The sequence below is a fragment of the Canis aureus genome, chromosome 18 (assembly GCF_053574225.1).
Source record: "Canis aureus isolate CA01 chromosome 18, VMU_Caureus_v.1.0, whole genome shotgun sequence".
Taxonomy (NCBI): domain Eukaryota; kingdom Metazoa; phylum Chordata; class Mammalia; order Carnivora; family Canidae; genus Canis; species Canis aureus.
This window is the reverse complement of record NC_135628.1, coordinates 42,216,649-42,237,221: the sequence shown is the minus strand read 5'-3', so window position 1 is coordinate 42,237,221 and position 20,573 is coordinate 42,216,649. Positions and strand designations below refer to the sequence as shown.

General features: G+C 35.5%; 1 protein-coding gene across 5 annotated transcripts in view; it reads left to right on the top strand.

Annotated features, from left to right (window-relative positions):
* The window catches only part of VPS50 (VPS50 subunit of EARP/GARPII complex), a 132,825-nt gene that overhangs the window by 97,672 nt on the left and 14,580 nt on the right, over window positions 1-20,573 (top strand). For all 5 annotated transcript variants that reach the window (XM_077856945.1, XM_077856944.1, XM_077856942.1 and 2 more), the window contains 2 exons: window positions 6,403-6,524; window positions 15,572-15,652. In XM_077856945.1, the coding sequence (XP_077713071.1) occupies window positions 6,403-6,524; window positions 15,572-15,652 (203 nt within the window). The remainder of the gene's footprint in view (window positions 1-6,402; window positions 6,525-15,571; window positions 15,653-20,573) is intronic.

Below are 20,573 nucleotides of genomic sequence, written 5' to 3'. Positions count from 1 at the left end.
AGAATATGCAAACAATAATAAAAATAAACAACAATAAAGTAAAAGAATAAAAGCTAGCAGCTAGTGACTTAGGTAACACACTTACTAATTTATTACTTTGGTCCTCACTTTATTGTTCCATGTGTTCTTCTGAATTGTTTGAGCTGAGCTGACTTTTCCTTCCTTGCTTTTATGCCTCGTTTATAGCATTTTCAGTTGCTTTTATGTGCTGTTTATATCCATTGATGATGTCTCAACTTTGTGTGCTGTAATAACTGACATCTTTTCATCTCAGATTCTGCTCTTGCTATTCCTCATCAGATCGTCAGCTCCTACAGATGAAAACAGTTGGAGTCACCTTTACAGCATATAGAGCATCCAGCTGAGCACTTTTCACTTTTATAGGTGCCCAATGTACTGGACTGATAAACCTTAATTTTTAGAATCTTGAGTGTTGGAGAAACACTTTTTCCTCCTCTCTTGTCCTGATCCACAGTGGAAGAACACACGTTCAGCACCTTCTCTGTACCCTCGTATTTACTCCACTACATAAGAGTGTGGGCTCACTAATTGAGTTTCCCCCAGGGCCACTGTTCAGGTGGCATGGCTCTCTCTGTGCCCCCTGCTGATGAGCTGTGTAGGGCAGGTCCACTTTTCCTCTTGGTTGTTCTCCTCCATGCTGTTCCTTGGTTGGTTTCTTTGCTCGACATCCCTCTGTGGCTTCTCCCCATGACTGTACAGGACTCACGGTCTAGATTTTAGGACGATCGTTTAAACAGTACGTCCCCTGTGAAGCTTTTCCTCATCAGATTGGGTTTCTTTTACATAGCGCTCTATCCTTCTCCCTTATTGCATTCATCACAAGCATACTTATTTTAAAATAACAGCAATAGCTAAGATTTTTTGCTCCCTTGTCACAGGCTGTAGGCTATGTAAATACTTTACATGCATTTTTTCAGGAATTCTTCATAGTACCTTTTTTATACACCAAGTAATTAAAGCCTCAATTTAAATAATTCGCCTTATGTCACACAGTTGCTAACTGGTAGATTAGCAGACAGATTGTCGGAATGATCCTAGAGCCAGTAAGCTCTTTTCATGCTTCACAACCAGTAGAGGAAATCAGGAATGTTAATTCTTATTACCTGGACAGAGTTCAGAGAGGTTACAGTATGGGTTGGAAACAAGAATAAGAACTTGCAGATGATCATTTGGGAAGAGATGCTTTTCTTAGTTATCTTGAGGCAGGTGGGATGGAGGGCTTAGGAGACAAGTTCACCAAAGTGAAGCCATTTTGGTTTTAGGCTGACCCTTAACCTAAAAGTCAGAAGATCATGAAGAGTCACAAGATCAGACTCATGAGGACTGCAGAACCCGTTCCCTTTGGCAACAAAGCCGCACAGCCTGGACATTCTTAAAATTGCTCTCTGATGGTAATTGCATAACCTGAAGACAATGGAAAAACTTAACTGCCTGATGTGAATGATAAACCCAAAGTTAGAGAGTAAGCCCTTCCCTATAACAGTAGCTAATTTAAATAAAACATAAAATCCTTTGTTAGAGGCAAAGGGGGATCTTCTTCTTCACCTGAGAGGAGAGACTGCTACCTTGTCTATGAAGTAGTTCCTGTCTTACTTCTACATTTAATAAATCTTTGTCCCTCTCTCTAAATTGCCTGCTCTTGAATTCCTTCTCGCATGAAGCCAAGAGCCCTCTTAGCAAGGGAACTGAGGCCCATGCTGATGGGATGTCGGCCAATCTGGCTTCAGTCTAGGCTGTGTATTAAATAACTTTCCTCCGTGTTGCCAAAGCATGCTGTGTCCACTCCTGCACACCTGCAGTAGGGAAGTCTAGAAGGGAAGAAAAGGGGATCCCTGGGTGGCGCAGCGGTTTAGCGCCTGCCTTTGGCCCAGGGCACGATCCTAGAGACCTGGGATCGAATCCCACATCGGGCTCCTGGTGCATGGAGCCTGCTTCTCCCTCTGCCTGTGTCTCTGCCTCTCTCTCTCTCTCTCTGTCTCTGTGTGACTATCATAAATAAATAAAAATTAAAAAAAAAAAAAGAGAAGGGAAGAAAGGGGAAGGTGAAGTGCATCTGAACCACATCTCGATCCACTGACCACATTCTTTTAACTAGGCAGGTTAACTTCAGAGCCATGCTTTTACGTTTTTAAGTTAGTATTCTCAGCATTACACAGTGAATAGTAAAGAAGAGGTTGTGATGAAAAGCAGCAGTCTCCGCCCCCGCCCCAGGTCCCCCTGCTACCAGCCTATAGGCAATTTCTTTGGTCTGTTTCTGTTTGTCTTTTCTCCTAGTTGTAATGTCTCAGAAAAGGGTGATGGGAGGTAAATGCTTTTGAATTCTTGTCAGTCTGAATATGCCTGAATTCTGGCCTTCAACTGAATGACAATGTAGCTGTGTATAGAATTGTAGATTAAAAATTATTTTTCCTCAGAAAGTTGAAACCTCTAGTCTTCTGTTCATTTTATTGTAGAGGAATTTCTTTTCTCTCTTACTCTGAAAGCTTTTAGTATTTATTCCCTTGATGTTTCAGAATTCTCTAGTGATCTGTCTAGGTGTGAGTTATTTTTCATTAAGTGAGTTGGGTAGTTTATGACCCTTTCAGTCTGAAAGCTCTTGTCCTCCTACTATTTATTTGATGATTTCCTCCTCCCCATTTTCTCTACCTTCTTTTTCTTTGATTTCCCATAGCTCAAATGTTTAGTCCCATAGATTGGCCCCTGCGTGTCTCCCATATCTTCTCTGCTGTTTTACATATTTTTGTCTTTTTGCTATACGTTCTAGGAGACTTCTTTTTTAATTTCTTTAATTTTTAATTTTAAGAATCACCTTAAAAATCTTTAAGAGCCCTTCCATATTCTCTTTCTCCTCCCTATATTTTTCTGTTAGAGGATTTTACATAATTATTATATTTGTTTAGCTTGAATTAATTATTTTCTCTGGGATCACTTTTTCTTTTTTTTTTTTCTCCTACTCTCTTCTGAGATTTCCTTCTGGGCCTTGTTTTTTGTTTGTTTGTTTTTTTGTTTTGTTTTGTTTTGTTTTTATGACCTATTTGTATCAAAAATAGAAGGCCTAAGTAGCTGCTGTGGGTGTCCTCTGGTGAGTAATGAGAGCTATGCTGTTGCTGCCCCTCCTTGTAGGAATCCTGACTGGGAACTTTGTATAGAGCAGGGCAGGGCTGAGTGTAGTAAGTACTTAATGGGGATAGATCCCCAAATTTCTAGAATAGGTAAATTTTAATCTGTGGTTCAACATCTACCTAGAAGGCTTCACCTTTCTAATTTATTATTTTTAAAAGTTTGCTCAACTTTTGTTGTTGTTTGGTTTGTTTCCTTCTTTTAGAGAGAAATCATACAGTTTTTGCTTTCTTTGTTTTTGTCTGCGGGAACATTCCGAAAGCCAGTGCTCTGATGTTGGTGGGAGATAGTGGGAGAGGAGGGCATTGCGACTGGTAGTTCATCCCGTACATGGGCCTTCAATTAATCCATCCTTTTTCAGCTCCATTTCTTGTTCCTGCCCTTTTGCTCTACCCACTGAGTCTAAGCAGTCACTATCCTATGGAATAGCTTTCACCTCCTTTGTGATCATCTTTGCATTTTTCCATCAACCTGCTCCCATCTCTTGTCTGTCATCCAGGCAGGGTTTGGGACATGATAGCATGCAGGTCAAATCAGTTAGGCTACCTATTTTTATAAAATAAAGTTTTATTGGAATACAACCATTGTCATTTGTTTATATGTTGTCTGTGGTTGCTTTTGTCCTGCAAAGACCAAGGTGAGTAGTTGAAACTGAGACCAGCAGAGCTGAGTAGTTGCCATGGAATGCAAAGCCAAAACTTTGTATACTCTTTGTTCCTTATAAGAAAGGTTTGCCAACTCTTGGTTTAGAAAGTTTTTGAGATTTCTCATTTTCTGATGATCATACCTACTTGCCTTTACGTCTTCATCCCTGTCTCTTCTTAGGTACAGGCTTAATCCACTGTAAAATTCTTTTAATTAAGTAATTCTGAGGAGGTACATAAGCCTCCTCATGCCTACAAAGGCTTACTATGCCATCATAAGCTGGAAAGACAGCTTATGGAATATAACATATTCTTACATGTTTTAATATGCTGGCAGCCTGCTTACCAGTTGCTACCTTCCTTGTAGGACCATTTAAGGTGTGAGGATAGGGACTCTAATTCTTTGTTTTAACACAAAGCCAAGGACATAGTAAGCCTTCAGAAAGTGTTGAATATTGAATGAATAAATGAATATAAATATGTTAAAAAGTTTTTTTAGAGTGGTGGGTTTTTAATCTAGGTTTTTTTTTTTTTTTCTTTTGAATCCAACATTTAAAATAGCTTTTACCGGGATGCCTGGGTGGCTAAGGTCATGATCCCAGAGTCCTGGGATCTAGCTCCACATCACAGTGACAGGCTCCTTGCTTGGTAGGGAGCCTGCTTCTTCCTTTCCCTCTGAAGCTTTCCCAGATTGTGCTTTCTCTGTGTATGTGTGTGTGTGTGTGTGTCTCAAATAAATAAAATCTTAAAAAATAGCTTTTACGTATTAATAATTCATTTATGTATTCTTTCTTAAGATTATTTATATGACCAGTAGCTAATCTTATTATTAGTACTGGAGAGGAGCTTTGTGTTCTGGATATGTATTAACTCAGATATTTATATTCTACCTCATTTTACTTGTTATCTCTGTTTTTTTTTTTTTTCTTTTACAGGTTAAAGTAACAGTATTTTTCCTTTTTTTGTCATATTGTCACATTAATTTATGTGTAAATAGTTGCAGTTTAAAAATTACATGTTTGCAGTTGATAAAATAATCTGCATAGTGATTCAGAATGTCCTAGGAGCATAATTTTCAAGTATTTTTCAATTGTGATTTTTAAAAAAATACCTGTGTGAAATAGTTATAAAAGATGATTCTGAAGCAAAAGACTTGCAAATAAGAGTAAGAATAGAATTTGAATTGAGTGGTTTTTACTTTTTGGTGTGTGTTTCTCTTCCTGACTATCTGAATATTTAGAATCATCTCTCATTTAAATTAAGACAACTGTACTGAGTTCTTAAATAATAAAGAAATGGTTTAGATAGTAGACATTTCCATTAGAGTAAATTTGCCATTTTTTTCTACTGCAGTTAATGTGTTTCTCTTGAGTCATGGTGTCTTTAGTAGTACCAATTTAAAATTTACTCTGGGAAACGAACTAGGGGTGGTAGAAGGGGAGGAGGGCGAGGGGTGGGAGTGAATGGGTGACGGGCACTGGGGATTATTCTGTATGTTGGTAAATTGAACACCAATAAAAAATAAATTAAAAAAAAGACAACTGTACTGAGTTCTTAAATAATAAAGAAATGGTTTAGATAGTAGACATTTCCATTAGAGTAAATTTGTCATTTTTTTCTATTGCTGTTAATGTGTTTCTCTTGAGTCATGGTGTCTTTAGTAGTACCAATTTAAAATTTATAACAGTTATATTAAGTAGAGTGAGTACCTGAATTATTTGCTCATTTGAAAATTAGGCAAATGGACTGTTTTAACATCTTCTGCCGAATAGCATTTTTTATGGATGTGCTCCTTTCCCTATTATTTCCCTTAAGACAGAAACACAATTAGGGACTTATTATTTGTTATTTGATTCAGCCCCTCTCCCATGTACCCTTCAAATACATTAACAAGTTTATAAATGCAGAAGTTTTGGTTTTTAATTTTTTTTCCATAACTGTATCATATGTTTAGAGAAAAGAGAATGTAATATTGACATCTCCCAAAGGAAGGAATGAGGAGGACATTTTCTTGGCACTTTGAGAGTATTGAGCTCTTGAGTGATGTAGTGATAAAGAAATATTCTTGGCCTCTGACACAGATTTCATAGGTCCAGGATTCAGGGGAATAGAAAGAGCCTTCCATGTACCTTTTTTCTTCTTGCTTTTTTACTTTTGCTATGTGTATATAAGCTTATGAAAAAAAATGCTTTTCCTGACATATATTGTCTTATTTATTATACCTAAACATTTTTGAAGAAATTATTTTACATCTCCAGGAATATGGAACTGTGTTATGTGTTTGTGCAGTGTCATTTGTAGAAGAGTATAGATGTTACATGAATATTTGACAAACAGTAAAATAATGATATAAAAACATTTTTGTAGGTATGTGTATCAGTGCTGTCCAGTAGTACTTTCCAAGATGATATAAATATTCTGTATCTGTGCTGTCCCATATAGTAGCCACTAGCCACAAATGACTATTGAGTCTTTGAAACATGGCTAGTGGAACTGAGGAATGTAATAGTTTATTAAAAATATGTATTTTGGTAAAGAGTTTTTTTTTATTATCTCTTTATAATGACAGGCTAAGAGATTGTAATTTTTTTCTAATTTTGATTTTTTTTCTTTCCAGGTAAATATATGCAGATGATGAACATTCTTAAGCCAATTGCCTTTGATGTTATCCATTTCATGTCTCAGCTATTTGATTATTACTTGTATGCAATATATACCTTTTTTGGTCGGAATGATTCAGTAAGTCACCTTTGAGGGGAAAGTTTGTTTCTTTTAAAATTTATTTATTTTTAAAATGTAAAATTTTTCATTCTCTTTATATAAAATACACAAATAGTATTATTTTAAAAATTATCCATCAAATCTAACAAAATTTTTGCTGTCAGCTTTTTGTCTGCTTAATTACCTTATTTATATATTAATTTTAAAGCTTTCAACTGCTAAACATATTTTATGTTATTCAGATTTTTGGCAGAAAAAGTACAGCATCTGTTTTTAACCTTGACATATTTTGGCAATGAAAAATGTGTGGGTTGCCTTGTTTAAATCTGGCCCAGTGTGTAATTGCTACACAGTAAATGAGACATTTTAAATATTGGCTTACAAACCTTAGCAGGCAGAAGATAATGGCAAATATTTATTAAAAGAATGGAAAACCTTTGAACTAAACCTTCTGTCTGCTACAGAATTGTTTCCTGTACTTCCTTTTTGTGTTTCTAAAGCTTTTATTGATTTTATCTTTTTCTACTCTTAAAGAACACAACATAATATTAGGCAGATGACTTATTTGATATTTGGTAATTATGTGGCTCACCTTGCCACATAATAATTTGATAGATTTGATAGATTTCTTTTTATTTTTTTATTTATGATAGTCACAGAGAGAGAGAGAGAGAGAGGCAGAGACATAGGCAGAGGGAGAAGCAGGCTCCATGCACCGGGAGCCCGATGTGGGATTCGATCCCGGGTCTCCAGGATCGCGCCCTGGGCCAAAGGCAGGCGCTAAACTGCTGCACCACCCAGGGATCCCGATTTGATAGATTTCTATGTAAAAGCATACTGTTGGGTCCTATGACTATATAATGGTACTAACTTTCCATATGCTATATTTTGTATCTTTTTTAAAATGTGTAAATTTTAATGGATAACTACATTCATCACATAAATGTTCATATCCTTGCTGTGATTATAGTTATATCAAAGACATGATCTTTTATTCGTTTTTTTAAAGATTTTATTTATTTGAGAGAGAGAGTGTATGTGTGTGTGTGTATGTGCACATGTGTGTCTGTGAGCAGCGGGAGGGGCCAGAGCAAGCAGACTCTATGCTGAGTATGGAACCTGACACAGGGCTTGACCCTATGACCAGAGATCATGACCCAAGCCAAAACCAAGAGGTGGATGCCCAACCACCTGAGCCACTAAGGCATTCCAAAGACATGATCTTTTAATATGAGATCTAAATTTTCTGTTCTTAATCCTCTAAACTATTTCTTAGAAAGAATACTAATAAAATCAGACACAGAATGTTGCTATAGAATTTAGGTTACTGTAAAATATGTACTAATTCGTTGCTCTGAATTTCGAATGTCAATAAATAAATATTAAAGAAGAAAGACATTGTAGAGTTTTAGCTAATTGTTAGAATCTTGAAGTCTTCCAGATGGGCCTTACTTACTCTCTCTCTTGGGCCAAAATCAATCTTCCCCCAGACTAGCACTATCCAAGAGAAGTTTTGCAGTCATGAAAATGCTCTAAATTTGTACTATCAAATATGGTAGCCATTAGCCACATGTCACTATTGAGCACTTGCAATAGATTAGTGTATCTGAGGAATGGAATTTTTATTTTTTATTTTTTTTAACTTTTTAAAAAAATTTTATTTATTTATGATAGTCACACAGAGAGAGAGAGAGAGGCAGAGACACAGGCAGCGGGAGAAGCAGGCTCCATGCACCGGGAGCCCGACGTGGGATTCGATCCCGGGTCTCCAGGATCACGCCCTGGGCCAAAGGCAGGCGCCAAACCGCTGCGCCACCCAGGGATCCCAGGAATGGAATTTTTAATTGTATTTAATTTTAGCTAATTTATCACTAAATATAAATACCCACATGTGGCTGATGACTATCATATTGGATGGAACACTTGTGGATCACATTGTTGATAAGATGTGTTAAAATAGGGTCCTTTGGAGACTTTTAGAAACTAATGCTTTTGGACATGACTTTCTAGCTAATTACATACTAGCACAGATTTGTTTACAGTAGAGTTCACTAGGACCTGAGAAAGTTAGCAAAGTATATAGTTAGGCACTTATTGTAAAATGTGCTGCAAATTTTATTTAAAACATACCATGTTTTAAAGAACACATTATATTTTGTATTAAAGGCATTTTCAATCTTATAAGACTCAGTAACAGCTATTTCATCAAATAATTAGCTGTCAGTTTTAAGCATTTCTGACCTTAATCTGTGTGTCTACCCATATGTCATATTAGAAGCATTTTGTATTATACGAACCAATACAATGTGCTTATGAGTGAGTATATATGAATAAATATAGCACTTTGACTCTTGTACTTTTTAAGAAAGATTTTTCCTATTGTTAGAGTATGCTTAGTAATACTAGCTTTTATCTACTGTGTGAATATTGAAAATATACACTTCCTCAAATAGAACCCTACTATTTTTGATTTATAACTTGGACCTACTGTTTTTGATTCTGCAAAACTGAAAGAAACACTATTTAAAGCAAAACAAAAACTGAATCTCTATAAAAGGGAGTTTTACAAATTTGTAAAAAGAAACACTCCATCTTTCTACTCATATTTTGCTTTGCTTAATTTTGAAGGTTAGTTTATTTTAGAGAGAGCTTGAGTCAGAGGAGGGACTGAGAGAGAGGGAGAGAGAGAATCTCAAGCAGACTACCCACCAAGCATGGAGCCCAGTGCATGGCTCCATCACATCATCCTGAGCCAAAATCAAGAGTAGGATGCTCAACTGACTGAGCCACCAAGGCGCCCCTTGTTTTGCTTAATTTTATATATATTTAAAGTTTTGGGGTTTTTTACCTTGAAAGATTATATTCTTAATTACCTACTTTAAATTCCTTTTAGAGTAAGACAATCTAAATAAAGAACATAAATAAGTTCTTATAAGACTGAAGAGGTAGCTTTAATTTTTTTTCAATTAAAAATTTTTTTCAAAGATTTTACTTATAAGAGACACAGAGAGAGGCAGAGAAATAGGCAGAGGGAGAAGCAGGCACCCTTGGGGGAGCCTGATGCGGAATTCAGTCCCAGAATCCTGGGGTCACAACCTGAGCCAAAAGCAGACACTTAGCCACTGAGCCACCCAGGTACCTCAAAGAGGTAGCTTTTAATTTGCTAAGAAAATAAGCTTTCAATCCATCAGAAATCCTAGAAGTTTTGATATTCAAATACATACATACATACATACATACTCCAAATTGCCCTGTTAGCTGTTGAGTTTTAGGTGGTGGGAGTGGAGGAGTGATTAGGTAATGTGTAGAATGGGAAGAACATGGTGGGACATGGTTGTTCGTGCTTCTCTCCCAGGGAAGACACTTGTATAAGTGAATTTAGATGGACGCTGCCTATGGAAGAATAAGCATATGTTTCTCAGGGTTTCTAGAAAGTCATTGGGGTGGGGGGAGGGGCATACTATATGCAGTAGGCTAAGGAATTATTCCTGTCTGTACTAATTCCTTCAGAAGCTCTTGCTCTTCACTGAACTGTTTATAACCTACTATATCACTCTCTATTATAAATCTAATCTATTTGGTTCTATTATAATAATGTTACTTTTAGTGTTGCTTTATCTTACCTTGCCCAGCTTTCCATTATTCACCTCTTGAGCTATGTTTTCTGTGATTCTTCCTGTTCATATTCTCTCATGAAGACCATTCTGTATCTTACCTTAATACAATAGTAAGCATATAGTAGGTTCTTAGGACATATGTATTGATGTCCTAATTATTTCTTATCCAAGTAAATCTAATGAGTGTTCTTACTTGAAAACAGTTTATGAGCATCATTTAAAGTTACCTTTCATTAATGAGACTTTTGTTTGTTTTTATAGAGCATCTATGATTCAGTTTTTAAAATTTTAAGAATGAATTAACTTCTGCTTCTGGCTAGAAGACTAAGATCTTACTAAATGATACTCCCTGTAGAAAATAATTATAAAAGCCTAATGTTATACAAAAGGCAACTACCAATAGATACTGGAGAGTGCACAAAGCATAATGACTCAGGGGTGGTGGGGACGCAGTTCATGTTAGTGTATAGGTTGGGGAAAGGGGAGTTATAAAATAAATTCCATCTCCATGGCCTTTTAGCCCAAGATTAAATACAGTTCATACAGCACAAAGGTGGAGGGAAGCATGGGAAAGCCTTCAGTCTTTATGGATGGGGGAATCAGAAAAGTAAAGCCAGGAAACTGGGAATACTGAAAAGAGTAGGGGGAAGTTCAGAAGAAAAAGAGGCAAAAAGGAGATCCCAAATTCTTTTATCCCCATTTTTGATTAACCCATAACCTGTTTATATGAAACAGACAGACTGCAGCCAAAGAGAATGAAGCTGTTGCATAAGAGACAGTTTGTAGTTCAAGCCTAGCCAAGAAAATTGCATATGGAAAACAAAGGAAACAGTACCCAATAGAAAAAAATAACAATCCAAAGTCTCCAGAATTAAATTGATGATGCAGTCTAACTTTACACTACATACATAGAACCAAAAAAGTGGAGTATATCCTTAAGTAAAAAGAAAGTCAGTTTTTTAAAAGATTTTATTTATTGATTCGTGAGAGACAGAGAGAGAGGCAGAGACATAGGCAGAGGGAGAAGCAGACTCCCTGCAAGGAGCCCAGAACGGGACTCGATCCCAGACCCAGGATCGTGCTCTGAGCCTCAGGCAAGATGCTCAGCCGCTGAGCTACCCAGAGATCCCAAGAAGAAAGTCAATTTAATTTGACTCCAAGATGTTGGAACTAAGGGATAAGGATTTTAGACTATTAGAACAGTCTTGAATAAAGTAAAACAAAAGATGTTTTAAATGTATAAATATCTCAGTAGAGAAATAGAAAGTTCTAGTAGAAACAGTAATAAAAAACAAAGGGAAATCCTAGAACTGAAAAATACAATTTCAGAATATAAAAAAAAAATTACTGAATGTACTTTATAGCCAAGTAGACATGGCAGAGGAAAGAATATATGAACTTGGAGATAAATTCATAAAATTAATCAAAATGAAGAACACAGAGAAAAAAGATTGGAAAACAAAATGATTAAAGCCTTAGGGACATGTTAAGTTATATAAAATGATTAAATATATGTGTAAAATGATCAAATATATGTGTAATTGGAATACCAGGTGGAGAAGAAAGATAGAATGAGGTAGAAAAAATGTTTGAAGGAACATTAGCCAAAGATCTGTATTTAAGATACTAAATGAAGAGCAAGCAGAATAAGCACAAAGAAACATATAGCGTGCAACCTCATGGTGAAACTGTCTTGAAAAAATAAAAAAACAAGATGAAATTAAGACATTTTTAGATAAAAAGAAAAAAAAACTAAGAGAACTTGTCACCAACAGATATGTAATACTGAAATGCTGAAGGAATTTTTTTTAAAGATGTATGTATTTATTTATTTATTTATTTATGACACAGAAAGAGAGACAGAGACATAGGCAGAGAGAGAAGCAGACTCCTCATAGGGAGCCTGATGTGGGACTCGATCCCTGGACCCGGGCTCATGACCTGAGCTGAATGAAGGCAGACACTCAACTGCTGAGCCATACAGGCACTCCCTGAAGGAATTTTTTATAGGCTAAAGGAAAATGATACTAAAAAACTTGGATCCTCAAGAAAGAATGAAGAGCATTGATAATGGAAACTACTTGGGAAAATGCAAAGGTTGTTTCTTTTTCTAATTTCTGTATAAATCATACAGCTGTTTAAAAGTGAAATCACATTTTCTGGTGTTCATAATGTATTACATGTAACAACTATAACAAGATATGTAGGGGAATATGGACCTATAATATGGCAGGATTTCTACATATTATGTTAAACATAACTGTTAAACATATGTTTAACATATTATGTTTTAACATATTATGTTAAAAATAACTGTTAAACATATGTTTAACAGTAAATGGGTTGTGAAATATCAAGAATGTATATTGTAATTCATGAGACAATGAAAAATAATTTTGAAGACTTTACCTCTTTTACCAGTAGGAAAATGAAATTAGAATTCTAAAAAATAATACTCATATAATCAGGAAAGATAAGAAAAGAGGAACCAAGGAACAAAAAAGAGATATCACGGATGGTATCTTTAAATTTGGCCAATAATCACATTAAATGTTAATGGACTAAACACTCAAAGTAGAAGGCAGAGATTGTCAGAATGGATTAAAACAAAACCAAAGACTTTAAATATAAAAAACACAATAAGGTTGAAAGCAAATGGATTGAAAAGATATGCCATGTAAACAGTGTTTGCTGCAGTAGTTGGGGTGCCTGGGTGTCTCAGTTAAATGTCTGTCTTTGGCTCAGGTCATGACCCTGGGGTTGTGGGATCAAGTCCCATAGTCAGGCTTCCCGCTCAGTGGGGAGTCTGCTTTTCCCTCTCCTTTTGCCCCTCTCCTGCTCTTACTCACTTTCTCTCTCTCCCTCTCAAATAGTCTTTTTTTTTTAAAGCTGCAATAGCTATGTTAATATTAGATAAAATAAATTAGAAAACAAAATATATTACCAGAGACAGAGGCATTCATAATAATTTAAAGGTCAATTCAGTTGAAAGGGATAGCAAGCATAAATGTGTATGTGGCTACTTAACAGCTTCAAAATGCGTAAGATGATAATCAACAGAATTCAAGAGAAAACAAAACAAAATTCCGTTGTAGCTGGAAATTTTAAAACTCCACTGTAACTAATAGAACAAGTATACAGAAAATCAGCAAATACATAGAAGATTTGAGCAACACTTTCAACCGTTTTCAGTTAATTGATATTTATGGGACAACACACCTAACAACAACAGGATATATATTCTTTTCAAGTGCACATGATATGTTTATCAGGATAGAACATATTTTGTGGGCTATTAAGTATGTTATAGTGAATTTAAGAGATTGAAATAATATAGACTATATTATCTGATAACAATGTAATTAATATAGAAACCAGTAACAATGAGATAACTAGGAAAAATCTAATTATTTGGAAATTAACATACTTCTAAGATTTGTTTAAAGAAAACATAAGAGAAATTAGAAAATATTTTAAAGTAAATAATGAAAACAACATATCAAGTTGTGTAATGCAGCTAAATCAGTGCTTAAAGGGAAGTGTCTAGCTTTAAATGCCTGTAGTAGAAAAAAGAAAGTCTCAAGTTAATGATAAGCTTCCACCTTAAGAAACTAGAAAAAGAAGTGTAAATTATGTGCTATGCCTCTTAAAGGGCATCAAACCTATTATGGGAGCCCTACTCCCCTGACCTCATCTAAACCTAATTACCTCCTAAAGGCCCCATTTCCAGATACCATCTCATTGGAGGTTAGGGCTTGAGCATATGAATTTTGAAGGAACAACAAATATTCAGTCCATAAGTAGAATAACTAGAATTTACATACATTGTTTATGGAAATGCAAATTGGTACAGCCACTGGAAAACAGTATTGCAGTACCTTATAAAGTTAAAATTAGTCCTATTATGTAAACCAGAAATTACACTTTTAGATATTTACCCAAAAAAACCCAGAAAATGTATATCTTCTCAAGGACATATACATGAATGTTTGTAGTGATATTATTCAAGTAGCCCGAAACTGGAACCCAAACGTTCATCAACTGCTGAATAAGTAAACAGATTGTGATATATCCATGTTATAGAATACTATTAAGCAATGAAAGAGCACGAATTACTAATAGGCTTACAACATGAATGAATCTCAAAAAGCATGTTAAATGCAAGAAAGAAGTCAAACACAAAAGACTACATGTGTTTGAGTCCATTTATATGACATTTTAGAAAAGGCAAAACTGCAGTGACAGAAAGATCAGGGATTAAGGGTGGAGGAAGGTAATCAGTACAAACGACATTTTTAAAAAGTGAGGGAAATTCTGTATCTTGATTGGGGTACTGGTCATAAGACTGTATACAAGTACCAAATTTCATCAAACTATTTTTACTTGCAGTGTCTGAATTTAACTACATAAAAATAAGACCCTAATGAAAAAAGAGGGGAAATGAAGGAATAAAGTTTATAAAACCTAATGGAAGTAAAGCATATTTAAAATTACCATGTAAGAGACACCTGGGTGGCTCAGCAGTTGAGCACCTGCCTTCGGCTCAGGGCATGATCCTGGAGTCCAGGATTGAGTCTCACATTGGGCTCCTTGCAGGGAACCTGCTTTTCCCTCTGCCTATGTCTCTGTCTCTCTCTCTGTGTGTCTCTCATGAATAAATAAATAAAATCTTTAAAAAATAAAATAAAATAACCATACAAAATGAGTTCATGTTTTACTACACCACACCATCATACAACTGTTTTAGCTTATCATACGTTGTATAAGTAATTCCTTGTTCTCATCCTATCTCAGATAGGAAAGGATGAGGAACAATAAATGTGTGTTCATGCCATATACAAGTATATATAATATATATATTATGAATATATGAATGAATTGGTGAGACTATATATTTTATAGTTTACTGTTCAGAATGTTTTAAATTTTTTGGCTCATATAGAACATTTTAACAATTTTCCAGATGTCTGTATATATCTATGATTACATCTAAATTAAATTTATATTTATCAATTTAATCATCACCGAAGGAGCCAACTAACTGGCTTTTCATGTTTTTTGTGTTTTTAAGATTTTTTTTATTTATTTATTTATTTATTTATTTATTTATTTATTTATTTATTTGAGAAAGAGACTGTGAGTACAAGCAGGAAGAGGGACAAGCAGATTCCTCGATGAATGCAGAGCCCAATGTGAGGCTCTGGATCTCATGACCCTGAGATCATGACCTGAGCTGAAACCAAGAGTCTGATGCTTAACCCACTACAAGACCCAGGCGCCCTAGTCTTTCACATTTTAACAGTCAAGAGTCCCTTCTCATTTGTGTTCTTGCATGGGAATGTTTATAAATGCTTCGGCTTTGATGCAGTAAAGCGAATTCTATACTCTGAAATGTTTACTGAGCCTATCTTCAAAGTGATGTAGCATACCTTTCTTTTTCTTTTTCAGCTGGAATCCACAGGACTAGGCCTTAGTAGTAGTAGATTAAGAACAACTCTTAACAGAATACAAGAAAGCCTTATTGATATGGTAAGTAATGAACTGGAAGTAATTCTTTTGGGTTATAGAAAATAAAAATCAGCCACCTAATCAACTACGTATAAATGTGTGTCTATGTGTATATTGAGTTTCTGAGTCCTCAGTATTACACTATATGCTTGTAAGGAAGTAAATGGAAGTTTCTTACAGTCTGTTTGGAGAGAAAAAACTTACATACATGGAGTATGATGTTGTATGATGTTGGCTATACATCCAGTACGGCTCAAAGAGAGGAAAAGTTTATGCGAAGACTTAATTTCAGAGAATGACTAAGAAAGAAGTAAGACTTATGCTAGTTTCTGAAGAACAGGAATGGGGTTAGTGGGAAAAAGAAAGACCTACATTCAAATTAAGGTTCAGAAGCTGAGAAAGGGTCTTGAGGTGGGAGCAGGCCTGGCCCAAAGTTTGGTCATCTTTGTGATTGGGATACTGGTATATACCGAAGAGTCGTATTACAGAGAGTGTTTAGGACCATTTTATAAATGGCTTTGAAATTCAAGGAAGAGGTTTGGATGTAGTCAGCTATGCAGTAGGGGTCCAGATTCTTGAATATTGTGTTGTATGATATAATACATATTTTAAGAAAATTCATTAGGCAGCAAAACAGGGCTGAGCCTTTGTAGTGTTCAAGCTAACATAAGCATTTAAACTAACAGTTTTTTCCTGCGATGTGTTACTGTAGCCAGAGATTTTTGTTGTTTAGAACATTCCTCTGCATCTACATTAACCCTTCGACTTTTTATTTTTTCACTTACCCAAACAAGCAGTCATTTACATCGTTTCTCATTATGTATATACTTCTGCTACTGAAGTTTTTAATAAAAGAATGTAATCATTCTTTTAAGAAATACTTACTGAAATAATTATTTGCTGGGTGTGGTAGTAGTGTTGGGCATTCATCAGTGCACAGGACAGGTAATTCCTGTCTTGGAACTTACATTTTATTGAAGCAGAGAGACAGAAAAGCAGATCTGTAATACAGTGTCAGATACTGAGAAGCACTAAGAAGAAAGTGAAGCAGAGTGATTAGAACACTGGTCTCTGAACAGAGATGTGAATAAGATGAAAGAGGCATAGGTTCCTGTCTCAGGTGAGTACTGTTTACACGGAGAAAATCACATAGTATCCATCTCATCCATCTCCCTTATAATTTGGAGGTCTTTCTGCCCAGTACATATTATATATATTTTCTCATAGCACCTAACTTAGCAAACTGCATTTCTTGGTAAATGTTTGTAGAATAAATGAAGAAACTCCAATCTATGAGTTTCTTGTCTCCTGGCTTAACCTGGCTTGTTTTCTTGGCTTTGCTATCCATTTAATTCTGATCTTCATGTTTAGCGTTAAGGCTCCTTGTTTGACCCAGCCACTTATGTGTTTGTTTTTTGTCTTTGTTTTGTAAAAATCTATTGGCTTTCAACCCCTTTGGAAATTATCCGTGTTTCAGTTTTGGTTTTCTTCGTTTGATACTTAGCATAACCTTGACATAACATCTTGTTTTCCAGATCTTAGTCTGCAGCTTAAGTTTTTCTTGTTTCTGGCTGAAAGCCTTGAAATTGATGGACTGAATCAGAAAGTCCAGAGTGGGGTATAGTTACCTCTAGAACCTATTACTCTTAACGTAATCTGGACTTCTTGAGAGTTATATGTGTAGATTCCTTAATAATGAAATAATAATATTACTGTTAAAAAGATTGGTCAAAATTAACCACTAGGGTCATTCACTCTCATTATCATAAGCTAGTTACCAGCTTATAATGATTGTCAAACTGCAGTTCCAAATTTGATCCTTAAGGCATGGATTTGATGCTTCAGGTTTTGCTGTCTGGTGTGTAATGAAGTATCATGATGGAATAAACAATGGGACCAAACTAGTTATTCAAACCAGTTCCTGCCCATCAATGGGTAACAGTGTATCTGTAGCATCTGTCTGACCAGTTCTGTGTTTATTAGATACAGTTTTTCCAGAACTGGTAGTTAGATTTAGAAACATGGTTTTAAAAACCCCTCCCCAATAAATGGAAAGATAGCTATGCCTGCTCTTTTTCTTTGGCACTTCGTCTTTTAAAGATATATTTTCTTCAAGTCCTCATCCATACCATCTCTGAAATTAAGACTGCATCTCGGATTGGAAGGGTATGCGAGCAGTCCTTCCTTCTCCAGTTTGTGAGGCATGCTGACCTTTTTGGCAGGGTCTCTCCAGAGTGTTTACTGCTTCTGTAGCAATACAGAAGTTTTTCTCAAATTTTCTCTTGGTTTCCTGTGTTTTATGTGTTCAGTTATTACTCATGCTGATAAGCATTGGTTTATTATTTTAGAAAATATATTTGTCATTTGCTAGACCTTGATCTCAGGTTTTTGTAAAGCTGGTATATTAATTTTTCTTCACTTCATTAATTTCATTAATTTGCATCTATGTTGGCAGAGAACATTAATTGGTTTCTTGGTACTCAATACATTCTTTGGCCATTAAAGTAATTTATAGGCTAATCAATCTGGAACCACTAGATGAAAGTTGTACTTTCTCCTCTATTTCCCCTATGTGTTAGGTAAAAGTTTAATAAGCACATTTCTGGTAATTTCATTTTCTCCATATATTTTTTCTAAGTTTTGCTTCCCTTTCAAGCTGTAAAAGGTATCATGGAATCATTACAGGTCTTAATGCCACCTGAAATCATTTATCGTATATATTCAATGTAAATAAGAAAATATGGCACATCAAATAGAAGTTCAAGAAAAGGAGTCTGGTGTAAGTCATAGTGGTACCAGAACTGAGAATTTTTAGTTATCTACTTGGTGATGCTAAGTTTTTTGCTTTAAGATCTTTGGCTAACTTAAAATCTTTGATAATAAAAAAATATTTTAAATCAGCCCAGAAAAGTCCACAAAATGGCTTCTCTTTATAGTAGCAACTTATTAGTGTCAGCATTGTGGCTTTCACTGTGAAACTAAAGGTTTTGATTAAGGTTTTATTTCTCAAAGTATTCAAAGGGTTTTATATCTTTTCCTTATTGTACTGGTATAATCTGAAACACTGATCCTCTTTAGGAGCTTTTCTGTTGAAGTGTGCCATAAGCCCATACCATTTATTTATATCAGCTTGACATTTTTGTGACTCTCTTCAAGCATATTTCCCTAATGTAAACACAGGACTTTAGCTTTTAAGCAGATAATTACCATAATTTTTATGCCTAAAATGCCAGTATTAACTAGAAACAAAGAATGGCATCCTAATGCAAACCCTTTGAAGTTGGGGCAGCAATTGCAGTGATCACTGCAAGAATGTTTTTATGAAAGAGCTCAGTAAGGAAGGAGTTCAGCACATTTGTTGTGGAGGCGGGTAAGGAGTAGGTAAGGACGAATGAAGTGGGTGAGTGCTTGTGGCCTTTCCTGTCATACCCAGAGATAAACTTAATTTCTCTCAGGCTATAGATAGAACCTCTCCTTGCCTTCTACCACCTTCTAGCACCACCTCCCTCTTCTATCCCAAATTAATTAGTATCTGCATTCACAGAATCTTTTAGTTTTTAAATAAATTTTATATGTATATGTAATGTATATATAGAGAGAGTGATACTAATCATAAAATAATGAAATTCAAAAGTAACTCTGCTATTATAAATGTGTAATATTCATGGTTATCTTGGAGATATTTTGAGTGCAATATTGGCAGAAAGTTCACCAGTTTTTGTCAGTTTAATCACAAAATATTTTATTTTACTATATATTTTTTTACTTTATTTTACTTTATTTTTAAAAAAGATTTTATTTATTTAAGAGAGAGCACAAGTGAGAGAGGGAGCATGAGTTGGGGAGGAGGGGCAGAAGGAGAGGGAGAAGCAGACTCCCCGCTGAGCAGGGAACCCAATAAATGGATGTGGGGCTTGATCTTGGGAGCCTGATAATCATTACCTGAGCTGAAGACAGGGATTAACGCACTGAGCCACTCAGGTGCTCAGTTACAAAATATTTTAGAAGAGGGTATGTTTGATGCTTAATATATACTTGTAGAGCATAATTCTCCAAGTCTCTACTCAGAAAATAGTTCAGAGAGGTAGATTTGGCTGCATCACAACAAAGCACTTTCTATCATGCAGAAGTATAAGACAGAAAGGATTATAAGTTCCGTGTTGGAAAGAGGTTCAATCTGAAGCTCACAGCTAGCTACTCAGAATGTATAAAAAATGTAAAGGTTAAATGAGCATAGATAAGTTTTCTTCTATGATTTTATGAGTTATTCCTATTCCTACAAAATTGGACCACTTTGGTGAGCTTAGCCATTATGCCCAAGTGAGTTAACTCTTCCTCTAATTCCTTTATTAGTTTTTCTTGTTTCAGGGTTTCAGTTCTCTTCCTCACTATCCACTGATGTGCTCGGAGATGGATATGCATAACTCTGAACCAAGAAGAAAATACAGAGTATTATAGGAGGTATTGGAAGTAGATAGAAGGCAGGGAGCTATGTGAGGAGAGAGTATAAGACTCAAGGGATACAGATAGCTATCTTTATTATTAATTCATTCAACAAACACACCTTAAGTGATGAAGTACTTTGTAGAAGATCAGTGAGTGGTCCTTCTGGTACAAGAGGCAGATAAGGAATAAATGAATATCCAATTTAATGTCAGATCACATCAAGAATTACAAAGAACTAGGAAAGGATGGGAAGAGGAGAGAAGGGGTATGATTTTGTTTAGGTGATCACACATGCCCTCTCTGGGAAGGTGACATTGATGTAAATCCCTGAAGGAAGAAATAGGAGTAAGCCACCTGAATAAGAATTCATTTATTTCACATTTATTTAGTGTCTGTTTATTGAACACTTTATATATGATGCTAGACTCTGTCTGGGAGTTGAGGATACAATTTTGGTGAGGAGAGGAGAGTCAGACAAAACTCCCTACTTATGTGC